The 14,190-nt window shown below is 38.9% G+C and overlaps 1 protein-coding gene and 1 non-coding gene across 7 annotated transcripts in view; both read right to left on the reverse strand.

Annotated features, from left to right (window-relative positions):
• The window catches only part of NUBPL (NUBP iron-sulfur cluster assembly factor, mitochondrial), a 102,426-nt gene that overhangs the window by 42,556 nt on the left and 45,680 nt on the right, over positions 1–14,190 (reverse strand). For all 6 annotated transcript variants that reach the window (XR_010389371.1, XM_064512380.1, XM_064512379.1 and 3 more), the window contains one exon: positions 3,991–4,084. Coding sequence is in view for 5 of the 6 variants with exons in the window: in XM_064512380.1 (XP_064368450.1) it covers positions 3,991–4,084 (94 nt within the window). In the remaining variant the exon portion in view is untranslated. The remainder of the gene's footprint in view (positions 1–3,990; positions 4,085–14,190) is intronic.
• On the reverse strand, positions 2,680–2,821 carry LOC112980346 (U4 spliceosomal RNA). Its single transcript, XR_003258414.1, has one exon. It is a non-coding gene; the product is annotated as a U4 spliceosomal RNA (small nuclear RNA).

A 14,190-nucleotide genomic window follows, 5' to 3' on the forward strand; every position in this document is an offset into this window, starting at 1 on the left:
TAATGAAGAAAATGGGTATGAATCATGGTTTTCTTTTCATCATATATTCCAGGTCACAGACAAGCTAAAGCATTAGAAGCCTCTTCCACTTCTTACAGGAAGAACTCCTTAAATCCTTCATCACAGCTCTGTCAATCTGCTACCTTCCAATACTCAGTGTAATCACAGACAGCAGATCAAACACAGCTGGAATGAATGCAGCTAACACCAGTGGCTATTGACAGCTTCAGGGCAACAGCTTTACAGCTGAGTTTGCATGATAGCATGTGCCTTAACCCTTGAGTTTTCTGTATGTCAAAGGTTTATTAACATCATTAAGCTTTTCTAAACTTGACATCATGGAAGATTATGAGACATCACTACAAAGCCTTAACACTGAATGAAAGTATTTGTCAGAAAAAATTTTTATGTAGATATATGGATAACTGTAGTTTTCATGCAAGTTTGCAGCTGTGACATGACTCTGGTTAGCTAAAGATACAAGACACTGTCTGTTTTTTAAATAACTTCCTTCCTGTAGACTTCATTAGGTTGAAACAACAGTGATGACTTTGCTGTGAAACCAGGGCATATGTTTCAAAATCTGTTAGCTCTAGCGCCTTCATGTGTGAGCATCTGTAGAGCGCCCACTAACCTTTCTATATGTACTTGTAGCTAACTTTTATCCTAACCTATGAACTTTTAGAGATATATGATATTTGTTAAACATGTCAGGCAACCTGGTAAGAGCCTGCCATGCAAGTGAAATAATATATATATAAATATATAAAAACTAAATATATTTAATAAATATATTTATGTATAAATATTAAATATATTTAATAAATATATTTATATATAAATATTTATTAATATTTAGTATTTAATGCCTTCAGTGCATTATTGTCAAAAACGTGCAGACAGAAAGGAACAGCAAAAAGAAACAGGGTCTACTTCTGCACATCAGCCACTCTGCACTCTAGAATCCAAGACAGTAAAAGATACTACTTTTTTTTTTTTAATCATATATTTATGTGATATCACCAAGAAGTGGAGCAAAGAGTTCCACTGATTATTTAAGATCACAGTATCACACAGAATCACAGAACGGTTGAGGTTGGAAGAGACCTCTGGAGATCATCTAGTCCAACCTTGCCCTGCTCAAGCAGGGTCACCTACAGCGTGTGGCCCAGGACCCTGTCCAGACAGCTTTTGAGCATCTCCAACAAAGGATACTCTACCTCTCTGGGTAACCTGTTCCAGTGCTCAGTCACCTTCACAGTTAAAAAGCTTTTTCTCACATTCAGAGCTCCCTGTGTTTCAGCTTGTGCACGCTGCCTCTCATCCTATTGCTGGGCATTACTGAAGACGACTCTGGTCCCATGCTCTCTACACCCTCCCTTTAGATACTCATACACATTGATACAATCCCCCCTCAGCCTTCTCTTCTATTCTCCAGTCCCAGCTCTCTCAGCCTTTCCTCCTACGACGGATGCTGCAGTCCCCAAATCATCGGAGCGGTCCTTCGCTGGACTCACTCCAGTAGCTCCATGTTTCTCTTGTCCTGGGGAGCCCAGCACTGGACCCAGCACTCCGGGTGTAGACTCGCCAGGGCTGAGAAGAGGGGCAAGATCACCTCCCTCGACCCGCTGGCAACACTCTTCCTAATGCACCACCCAGCATACCATCAGCCTTCTGGGCCACAAGGGCACATTGCTGGCTCAGGGTCAACCTCCTGTCCACCAGGAACCCCAGCTCCTTCTCCACAGAGCTGCTTTCCAGCAGGTCAGCCCCCAGCCTGTACTGGTGCATGGCGTTATTCCTTCCGAGCTGAAGGACTCTGCACTTCCCTCGGTTAAACTTCATGAGGTTCCTCTCTGACCAGCTCTCCAGCCTGTCCAGGTCCCTCTGAACGGCAGCACAGCCCTCTGGTGGATCAGCCACTCCTCCCAATCTTGTATCATCAGCAAACTTGCTGAGGGTGCACTCTGTCCCTTCAGCCAGGTCACTGATAAATAATTTGAACAATACTGGAGCCAGTACTGACCCCTGGGGGACACTGCTACCTACAGGCCTCCAGCTACAACCCTCTGAGCTCTGCCTTTCAGCCAGTTCTCAATCCACCTCACCGACCTTGCCTATGAGGATGTTATGGGAGACAGCGTCAAAAGCCTTGCTGAAGTCAAGGCAGACAACATCCACTGCTCTCCCCTCATCTACGCAGCTAGCCCTCCTGTTTTAGAAGGCTATCACATTGGTTAAGCATGATCTCTCCCCTTGCTGAATCCATGCTGACTACTCCTGATCACCTTCTTATCATTCACATGCTTGCAGATGGCATCCAGGATGAGCTGTTCCATCACTCTTCCAAGGATCGAGGTGAGGCTGACTGGCCTGTGGTTCCCTGGGTTCCTCCTCCTTGCCCTCTTTGAAGACTGACTGGAGTGACACTAGCCTTCTTCCAGTCCTCAGGCACCTCTCCTGTTCTCCATGTCCTTCCAAAGATGATTTAGAGTGGCCTAACAACGACATCCGCCAGCTCCCTTACCACTCGTGGGTGTATCCCAGCAGGGCCCATGGACTTGTGGGTGTCAAGTTTTCCTAAATGATCTCTAACCCAATCCTCCTCAACCAAAGGAAAGTCTTCCTTTCTCCAGACTTCCTCTGTGGTCTCTAGGGTCTGGGATTCCTGAGGACTGGTCTTAAAAAGATATTAAATTTACAGGGGAAAGCACAAATGCAGTCCCCCACTACCACAAATTATACAGTTGAGTTTCCCAATTAGCAATAACCGCACCTCAGATTAACCTCATTGGCTACGATACTGCCACTGCGCAAAGCAAATTATGACATTAAACATTTATTTTTACTTTATTTTTGCAATTATCCAGTCAATATACCCATTTAAGTACAGAATTGGACCATTAACGTCTGATCCTACAAACAGCTACACCATTAGCAACAGGCAAGTCACATTTGGTTTTAGTATGAATAAAGTCATTAATTTGCCTAGAAGTCCTTCTTCTAGTCCTCAAGCACCTCTTCTGTTCTCCATGACCTTTCAAAGATGATGGAGAGTGGCCTAGCAATAACATCACAGAAGTGCTGGTTGGAAAAGGCCTTTGGAGGTCATCTATTGGCAACACTAGGCCAGCTATAGCTTTGTCAATTAGAATCTGGGTAACCTCCAAGGATGGAGGCCTTACAAGCTTCCAAATCTCTGGATTATGTGATCCAGTGCTGCACTACTCTCCTGGTGAAGATCCGCAGCAATTCTTAGATTATGCCTGGAACTACTGAGGATTGCTTTGTCTTTTTTACCACTGAACTCAGAATGTCTCCTCATTATGTCTCCTACTGACAATGGTTTCTGTTGAAGTGTGTCAGATAGGTAAAACCAATATAGTTCATTAGAAATTCAGTCTTGTGAGATGCTGAGCATCCTTTCAGAAGCAGTATTTTTTAAACTCCTGTTGAAATCAATGGGACTAGAGGGGAGCCTACATCTCAAGACTGATTTGTCAAAGTTTAAATCCCCTGTAAAAAGTCAAATTCATAACACCACAGAAAAAAGAACGCATTAGTGTTCTACAGTACTACACAGTCCATCTGATTAAGTGTTAACATTAACAGTATTGCCAGCTTTTAATTTAAAAGCAATCATGAAGACAAACTATTTTATTGTATTAGTAATAATACGCAGTAGATACAGACGAAGAAAACATTTTCCAGTATTAGCCCTACCAGATTTTGGCACAACTGCCTTTCCTTCCAGAATACTAATTTACTGGACTTTTCAATCTTTTTGAGACTTAGCTTAAAAGAAAATACAATTGTAATGCTGACATGTTAAAAAACAGTATTTTTCATCACCACACTACTGACAGAATAATTTAATTGTCTCTCTAAACACTAAAAGAATTTTTGACTGGCATTTTAAAAGATATTTTTCCAAAGCTACAAAACTTAAACTAACTTCAAATCTCTGAAACAGTCAAACAGCACACATACCTGCAATAGGAATATTCTGCGACACTGACAGTTGCACATCTCCTGTTCCAGGTGGCATGTCAATTACTAAATAGTCCAGCTGGCCCCAGTCAACCTAGAAGACAACAATAAATATGTATGTTGGAGGTCTGGGCGTTTTTTTTTAAGGCACTTCATAGGAAATAAGGACTGAAATAAAGCACTGCAGAATAAACAACATGTGAGCCAAGGACTTTCTAGTCATACTTTTAGTAAGCGATCAAGACATTGTTTTTCTAAATGACATGCAATCTTTGCTGACCACTCAAAATTAGGAGCATAACTTTACTATTAACTTTATGAGTATAATCTTTATTGAACTTCCCCCCGCCAAAAAAGTAGCAACAATTTAACTAATTTGAGATTTTTACATCACAGTTGTCAAATTAGAGGTTAGAAGCAAGTGTTACGTAAAATTCAAGTTAAATCAAGTTACTGCTTGTTTTGTAACAAATACTGCTGAGCAACTGTTTCCATTTATTTTAAACCAATTTTATCACTACTTTGAAACTTGAAACTATATATAAACCTCTAGCAGTTTTTTGTGGTTTGTTACTGCAGTTATTCAGGCACAGAGAACTATCACTACTGAATTTTTGTTAGGAAAAAGTGCTGTTGCAAAAAAAGAAAAAAGACAGATCTGTTAAATAAAAATCACCATCTATATAATTATATAGACTTAAAATGTACAAAAGACATCACACAATAAAACAAGTTTACTGGTTGCTAGGCATCAAACAAGCATGACCAATTAAAGCTACTGGGCTCAAACCTGAATATGCTGCGATTATTTATATTCTTTTCCAGGCATGAATTTCCAGAAAGCTAAAGAAAGTCTCTGTTGAACACTGTGTACTATAATGCACACTCTCTTCATCAGCTTATAGGGTGCAGGCTGTCTAGTAGTGCAGCCCCTCCTACCATACAGGAAGGAACTGGTTCTAGGCCTTTTCTGCACAATGTAAAGCTAATCTATTTGGCCTACACATTTCCCAACAGTTTAACCAAGTCTCAGGAGATTCTTGATTCAATGCTGACATGGTGCAGGTTAATACCAGTATATTCTTACTAGCCAGCAATATTGATATTGGGTCTTTTGTTTCTTCAGGATAAAAGCTTTAGAAATCACAGCCACATTAAAAATAAAAATCCACAAGACTCCCCTCACCTTTCTGTCCACACAGATATAATGTGATTAGATGGTATACTTCTAATTTGTAGAGCAGACATAAGACAAAACCACCTATGAGCTGCTCTAATATAGGAGAAGGCCAAACTAGGATGGGATTTTACCTTCTCTTTTATTTTACACATTCCATCAGTGCCATCTTAACAGCACAAACAACTGATGTTTTTGCCCGTCTCCCACTTGTCGTTCTAGAGTGCTAGTCTTTGTCAGGGGAACAGTCATTCATTTTTGTTCTGCTCTTGTATGGATAATCATCTTCTAGAGAAGCACAAGTGATTTTAAATCCAGACCACTAACACAATGTAACACTCCAGTGAGAAATAGAATTTTTCAAGGCTGACTGATGAAGATGGAAGATTTTAGGGCACTCGTGGGAAAAGGGAGGTGGGGAAAGTTAGTTGCAAATTTTAACTTTAGATGTCTAAATTAGGGACTCTGAATTGCTCTCAGACATACCTCCCTTTCCTCATTTCCTATACTAAGGCTACAGGAGCTGTAAATGGCACCACAGTTACATGACTAACATAGCCTCTCTAAACAGAAAACGCGACTTATATTAACCACAGCAAACCTAGCACTTGACTTTAGGTTTTCATATTTAATATTGATCTATCTGACAAAAAAGTGATGATACGCCTTGCAGATTTCTTAAGCAACTAGCATTTACAAGCATGACGAGAAAATACAGCCCCAAAGAAAAAAATAATTTATATGTAAAAATTAACAATTATACAGGTGACAAATTGAAAGGCAAAAGAATACAGACACTAGAAAGCAACACCACTTGACAATGTGAGTAAAGCCAAGCTCTTTAAAGACTCCACAACTGAACACACACATTTTCCAAAAATAGTTAAGTGCAGAATATCCAAACATGCAAGAAGTAAATCTTTCATCACAATCACAACCATTCTGAAATGTTAAGGTATAGGGGGGTTTCATTTTAAAAAGCTTTGACTCAAAAAGCCTTTCTCCCCCCCACTATGCCTTTTTTGAAGTACAGTCCTGACACCTTTTGTTAAGTCCAAATTTATGAGTCCAGTATCATATTCCTTAAAATCCTCATATAGAATCTATGAATAAAGTAGTTGCTTTCTGTCTTGCAGCAAGATGCAGTCCTGAAATACATGGGTGTCATGGCACTATCAAACTGATTGTTTCCAGTTATTTTGTCTGCTAAAAAGCTACAGTTGCTGAAGAAACTTGGATATTCAGCAGTTCTCAGCCTTCTTCCCCCCATGAGCTCAATTTCCAGTTCTTTCAAGTACAGTACTGCCTCAAAAAGTTAGACAAGACAATTCAAAATCCACCCTTATCAGGGGTGACTGGAATCACCTTCACCAAAGCTAGTGCTCATACTGTTTCCTAGGCATTTAGTTCTGTATAGAAGCACAAAGTGGCTGCTTTCTCAGCTGAGGTGATTGCCTTCGTAAAAAGGCCTCCACCTGGACCCTTTAAAGTAAAACAGCGCCTTTATAAATAGCTTACTATTTCATAACTACATGTAACAATTGTGACTTGAGAAATTACTTTCAAAATTTACCCGAGTACAGCAGAATGTGGGAAGAGGGCAGAAAAAAAGAGGACACCAGAGCTTTCCTCCTCAAGCTTCTTTAATAAGTGACCCCATAATAAGAAAAAGAACATTCAGTTCGGACTTTCTGGACTGTCCTATGACTAAAGATTTTTACCAAAGTTACAAACCTCTGAAAATAGAAATTAATAATGCAATGTTAAGCCCCTGGTAAACCCTATTGCTAGGCAACAGAAAGATACTGCTACACACAGTGCAATTAAATTATAATGCTGTACTTAATTTATAGCACTAAAATCACCTTATTTCATACACTTCATTCAAATTCATGGACTTTAAAAAAAAGAAAAAAGAAGTAAGCTGCATTTATCAAGTGAACTGTGCTCAGTTATAATTCTTACAAATCTGAGCAAACAGGAAAACAGAGAAGATACACTGTCACAGCAGCAGCAGAGAATGTTTTGCTACTGCACAGAGTAGGTGGAAGACATGTCCTTGTCACACCACTTCAGAAAAGGCAACAATGAAACTGTCCAGCTGTGCAAGTGTTGAAAACCTATGTAAGAACTACCCTCCACACACCTCTGATTTATGCCAGTACAATTATTGGAAGACAGATAGCAAACTGGACCGGAGAACTGTTCCTAATTAAAAATCACATGAGGTTTTTCTTTTGGGGTTTTGGATGTAGTAATGTAGTCAGTCCTTCACATTCACAATGAAAGCCTACAAAAAAATTAAAGCAGAAAAACAGAAGTGGTCAAAAAGCAGTGTATCATGAAAAGGGGGGGATCTATAACGTAAATCATAGCTCACAGAATGACTTAATACACAAGCATACATACATACATACATATACCCTCCCCCCCATTCTGTTCTTTCCCACTTCTAACTTCAGGTGAGAATGGATCTAACAACTGTGAGGCCAGGAGCACAGCTGTGCTCCAGAGTGGCGCACATTGATAGAGTCCCACCATGCTGATACAGCTGTAATTGCTGAAAAGAACTGAGCTGGTGGTTTTGCCCAATGCTGAACAGTGCCCTGCAGAGATACACGCCTTCTCAGACTTCGCTCAGGGAACTCTGCACCTCACCACATTTCACACTGTGGACTTTCTCTTACTCTCCTCTACTCTGCAAGTAGATGGTGAACTTTGTGAAGGTTACTTGCTCTTCCGCTGCCCACCAACAGGAATATACAAACAATATCACACCCTTTTATCAAAAAAAGACTGTATGTAATTTAGAAATGTATTCCCATTTGTTATAAAAGCGTGTATTATTTAATGGGGGAAAACATTGCAGATTTGTTACTAAATCTCAACAAAGGAGAAAAAGAGGGAGAGACATTTTTAATTAAATTTAAAATTGGAATATGAAATCAGAGGAGTGGCTTTCTAAAATCTACTATTGTCATTCTTTAAACATTATTAAAATGGGACATACAATCAGACTGTGATATAAAACAGTCATTTGAATGCAAATCCTGTTTATACATAACAATTTACCAGACCACAACCATTAGTCCTCATGTTCTCAGTCAGTTCCAAGAAGTGTGTCTGTATGCAGATGCTCTTCCATACAAGTAAATGAACTCAGATTAACAGCACATTACAGTAAAGGAGTTCCCTTTGCAAGCAATAAAGGGACAGCAGTTGCAAAAGCCTGCCTTGTAGCATTTGATATCTGTCAGCACCTTTACACATACAGAAAGGTTAATATCTTTGCCTAATATATACAATGTGTAAAACATTTCAAGCCATAGAAATATAATTGCACTTTCATTAAGTATAGCATTCATCTTTTTTTAAAAAAGATTTAACTTGACAGTTATTGTTAAGCAATGTAATTAAGTGCCATGTGCTTCTGTGTATTTTTTGCTTGCTCAGAAACACCCTGAACACTTCTATACAAATTACTTTAATCAGTCACTCTGTTTATGTGACAATTCATAATCAAAATACCAGGTATGCATTCTGGAGTAATGGTTCCAAACAGCAAGTTTAACTTGAGGTACAGCACACAGATAAAGATGCATTTCTGTTGAGGAATGAAGCCTGAGTGTTCTCTGTGCACGAGGCAGCAATGACAGAGTATTAGCATAGAAGAGGGATTGCTACTTGTGGTTATGAAGTAATCCTGGTGTTTGGTAAATAACAGAAGATGCTCTTTATTTGTTCTTATTAAGAGGAATACACGCAGAGTTTCAATCAAGCAGCACTGCAGGTGCAGATTTGGCAGCAGCCAGCCAGCCAGCAAAGCTCTGAATGCCAGTACGAGAAAAGTACTAAGAGCTACACTGCAGACAGCTTAACATATACTCCCAGCTGCCCCCCACTAACTCTTGTATGTATGCATATGCGTGTGTGTGTGCGCGCACACACACGAATATATGATTTAATACAGGTAAATAGGTGAACAAAGCAAGAAATGCAAGAAATTCTGTTGTTAACGGAATATGTATATATACAACTGTTTGCATATATTTACATATGTTAGTACAAGATGAAACACATCAAAAAAGATTTCCTTGAAAAATTATCTAAGATTGTGCTTAAACATACATGGGCCGGGGGGGGCAAGTAAATAGTTTCATGATCTAACTGATCTTTTAGCAATGATTTAATAAAACATATGATATTTTAATGCAGACAATTTTATTTTTATTTTCACAAGTGTCTGATAAACTGAAGAGGAGACATTCCCCAGGCATAAAAACAGAAGATTCTTAGTCCCCACGGAAGCTCATTGCCTGGTACTAAAATAACTACAGATACCATAGCACGATATTCCATAGCACTTAGCACAACTCACCAGTTTCTGAGCAAAGAGCACTGCCCCTTTCAACTTGTCTTCAGACAAGTCTTAAAGTCTTGTGATCTGACACCAAAACAGATGCACTGCAATAATTCAAACTCCCACCAAGGTATTTCTGAACAGTGCGTTTTGCCAAAATTGAGAGAGAAACTGAGGTGAACAATAAAAAGAATTTGCTACAGAGATTTCCATAAACAGAAGGAAATTCTCTTATTCTTTTTGAATGTAGATTAACAGTGACTTTTAGAAGTGCATATCTAGGAAGAAAGTTGGTATCTTATTCAATTCAACCACCAAAACAGAAATTGGCCTCCTCCCTGATAGCTTTTTATAACATTAAGTTTGAAGGCAAATGAAGAATGCAGTGCAGTAGCCTGCAGTTTCTGTCACCTTCACCTATATAATCAGCAAAACTAAACAATCCACAAAAGACCACAATAAATAGTTTATTCTCTATGGGGAAGGGTAGAAGCTGTTGCTTTTGGAAACAGAGATATTCCAGGAGATCTAGTGTAGGCCCATAACACACCAGCATCTCCTACTCAACTCAGAAAGCTTAGTCAGTGCCCTACCAGACTAAGCAGAACGTAGCATACAGATGTGGGGGCAGTCTCATTCATTCTTTCATGGCTTGTCATGGGGGACTATTAAAAAGGAATAGTTCTGTGCATCCCCGGTATAACTAATGGAGACAATCATCAGGCTGATATAACTACCTTGGCCGTATCACCTAAACTATAAATTCTCTTTGAGCTCTCCCTATTAATACGCAAAGGCATCAGCACTGTTTAGCTATCAAAACCAATGTCAACAGAACATTAAGGCAGTATTACCAGGACTCCATTTAAACCCATAAAACTTGTAGGTGCAGATTTGCTGTATAACAACAGATGGAAATATTGTTAGAGCTGGTAACATATCAAAAGAAAGAAACATGTTAAGTTCACCCTCTATATAAGTTTTTGTCGGTATTTCTGTAATGCTATAAAAAGCTGATGTACAGTTCAAGACTCGACGCTTAATGTAGGCAATGCAAAGTAAAGTTCCTAATTCTCTGCACAAGTCATTTAGCTTCCTTAAGCTTCAGCTCATATCCTGCTACAACAAGGAAATTAATAAATTCCTTATAGGGATACTGACAGACTCCATTTGGTGCCTATAACTGATGCACTGATTTTAAATTAGTACTTAATCTTAAAAAAGAAAATCATTAAAAAGGTCTGAAAATTCTGCTTTTTAACTACAATGAGTAATGTATTTTTGTGCAGAAGATGGGACTTCTTCGGAGGCCAGTCTAAGGCTGCCATGAGCTCCAAGGAAAAAGGATAGCAGAAAGAATAAAATGACAGATGTTATTTAAGGCAATTACATGCTCCTGAAGAAATTTCTCTGATATTATCATAAACAGTGCTGTATAAAAACTGGAATAGAATCAATTAGATGTAGACCACTGAGCTGAGGCCAAAGACAGTAAATCTCTATACAGCACTTGTTTTTCATTAAGTGAGATATTATCAGATCTCAGAGCAAGTGGTCTTGAGGTGAAGCATTCATTTTCAATAATAAAAATAACATTTTTTTTAGGTAACCTGGTTTTCACAAATATGTCCAAATATGGACAGAACTACATCCTCCCAACTTCCCATGCTTAAAATTCACAAACATATCCTCCACAGCCACTGATTTGAAATTAGCCTACCCTTGCTAACCAAACTAGCATTGTAGGGTCTGCTTGAATTACCCTGGAACACAAGAATCAATACATCCAAAGAGAAACAAGAAGTCACAACCAGCCTGTACAAAATAAAGAATCTTTCAGTTTCAGAGGAAGATTCAAGGGGATGAGACAGCGTGAAAAGAGTGCAAGTGAGAGCATGTGCAAGAGCAAGCAGAGCAAGATTACTGACTTGCTGGGATTCTTGACCATGGCCTGATCTGTAGACTGTGGTGGTTGATGCAAGTTTTCTGCTAACTCAGCTTGCTTTGGGTCAGAAAGGCGCAAAACCAACTACATATACGCTGCCCTTAAACACAAAATGAGCGAGAAAAATAGAGTAAAAAAATAATTAAGTATTAATTATATTAAATTTTAAAGATCAGACACCTTTTGCAATTGCACATATAACATTCCTACAATTTAAAGAAGTGCTGAATGTCTTACTGCTAGTGTAGTAAAAGCATTTACTGTGAATTACAGAACAGATAATCGGTGAAAGCATCACATATAGACTGCCAAAATAATTGCTGTGCTTGCAGAACCATGTATTTGCATTCATCAGTGCCTTTAGTTGTGAATCTGGAACAATAAATTAAAAGTGTTACCTGTATTCTAAACTTCACTAATATTGTTTGCTGAAGTTGCTAACAGTATGAATTTTAGGGACATTCAATGGTTACTGCCAAGCAAGGGGCAGTCTCCTAAGCTTTCATTTGCTTCCTAGGCCTTTATCCAGTTCCAATTTTTACTTCAGGACTTTTATATAGAAAAGCTGTTCACATCTAAAGTACTTAAAATGGGCACCAATTTTAATTGCATAATAGAAGACATGCATTCCAAAGGCACCATTCTGCTGGCATAACATATTCTTCCTTTAAAAAGATACTGTTGCTGGAGCAAAACACTGTCAAAGCAGAACCATCTACTACAGCTTGATAAACAGTACCAAAAAGTGGGGGATTTGTCTCTGACAGGGGAAAAAAAAAAGGCATTAATCTCTGGTAACTTTACTGCAATTACTTTACATTTATGTCAATCATTTGGTATGTGTGAAATAATCACTTTCTCCAAAGAATACTGGTACAAAAAGTGCTGCTATTCTTGGTATCTGCTGCTGTTTTCTGAGGGCAAAAGAGATCCAGGAGGATGGTGCAGGTGAAGACTCAGCTTGTTAATTTCCAACACTCAGAGCAAGTTTGTTCATTAAAAAACAAAACAAAACGATCTATGCAATCAGTTTAATTTACAGAAAAAAAAATACTGTATAGGTAGTTTTATTCACAGTCTGCTACCCCAATATTCTCTAAGCCTGTCGCCAAGAAAACAACTGAGGGCATAATTCTGAAGAACCTATCAATGGCTTGGTTATTTTTCCAATTTTTATTTGACCAAAAATATGAAAAAGAAAAGCTAAAAGATGGAAAATCATCTAAGAAATCAGCTTTGGTGATCTCCACTTTAATATTCAGAAGAAACTCTAAAAATATTCCTAAAGATCTTGGCTACTCAGGAAGGGACTGCAGCTCCAGCTGAAAGAATTGCGGCAGTAGATAGACTAATTCCTTCCTCTTTCACATCCACAAACATCTTCTCATTGGCTTGTGCTTTCAGCATTAGGTGTCAGAATGCTATTTATTTGATTCTTCACAACAAAGTCCAAGCTGTCAAACCAGCTTGCCAATATTCAAAAAAAGTTGGCAGTCACCAGTAAAAATTTATTGCTGTCCTCAAGCAAAGTGGTGCTCGCTAGTAAAATTATCACTATCCTCAAAATTTTAGCCTTAATACAAACTGCTGCATTAGAAAATCAAACTTGTAAAAGGCATGTTAAATTCTGATTTTGATTCATTTTTGGTAGTTAAGATAATATTCTCTGTAGTTCAAAAGTTCTCTACCTTTACTATTACTTCCCCAATAGCCAATACAACCCAGCAGCACTCGGGCCAAGAGAGGTAAAAAGTCTATCTGCTCTCTAGCCATAGTTATTTCAACCTACTTTTTCAGCACAATTTTGCCTATCTATTCAAGATATATAGGCTACATTTCTAACACAAGGATAACATACTTGACCTAAAACTTTGAGGAAGATGCACCCAAAAAATTCACCCATCCAAGCCACAAAGCAGTTAGAAGGTAGATGTCTACTATCCAGAGCAAATCCACTTGGACACCCAAGACAAACACATCCATTTTCACCACAAAATACACAAAGATAAATCATGTTCTTTTGCCGCAAATGCCAAAAATTCCATTAAGCACCGAGTTTCAGCCAGAAGTCCATTTGAGCTATACTAATTGGACACTTCCCTGTGGGAAAAGAGCATGTCTTACAGGTCAGGCATTCATTTGGGCCATCGTACAGCAAAGAATGCAAGAGTTGCAGAAGCAAGTATGACTCTATAATCTCCATAGCTGAAGTATTCACCTAGAAGGCTGAAATTTGGGATTAGCTCTGGATTTCCTGGATAGCACTTGCCATGCTTCTCCTTCATGCTTCCATTCCGGCCTGAAGAATCTTGCATCCATGACTGTAGGGCAACTGGGAGAGTAGGAGGTTTCCAGACTACTCCATGTGTTTTCAGGGTGTTCTCCCAGGAACCGGGAGATACAGGCTTACATGCTAAACTGAGAAAGTAAGTGAACTCACAGCTCCCGTATCCTGGCTGAATGGTCTCCTTCCCAGGCTATTATTCTAAACAAAGAATAAGCCCATCAAGTTAAAGTAAGAGAGTAGTCTTGGCACCTAACATAAGAAATTCAGTTTTGGCTCGAAACCTCAGCTCCACAGAGCTGTCTAATCAAGGCTGCAGTTAGCTGCTGAAATCCAGGATAAGAGACAGAAAATGAGACGCAACCCATGGGCTTTTCCTAATATCTTCCTGCTTAACATCTTCAGTATTGTTGTTTTCCAGCCTATGAACCTAC

The sequence above is a fragment of the Dromaius novaehollandiae genome, chromosome 5 (genome assembly GCF_036370855.1).
Source record: "Dromaius novaehollandiae isolate bDroNov1 chromosome 5, bDroNov1.hap1, whole genome shotgun sequence".
In the NCBI taxonomy this organism is placed as follows: domain Eukaryota; kingdom Metazoa; phylum Chordata; class Aves; order Casuariiformes; family Dromaiidae; genus Dromaius; species Dromaius novaehollandiae.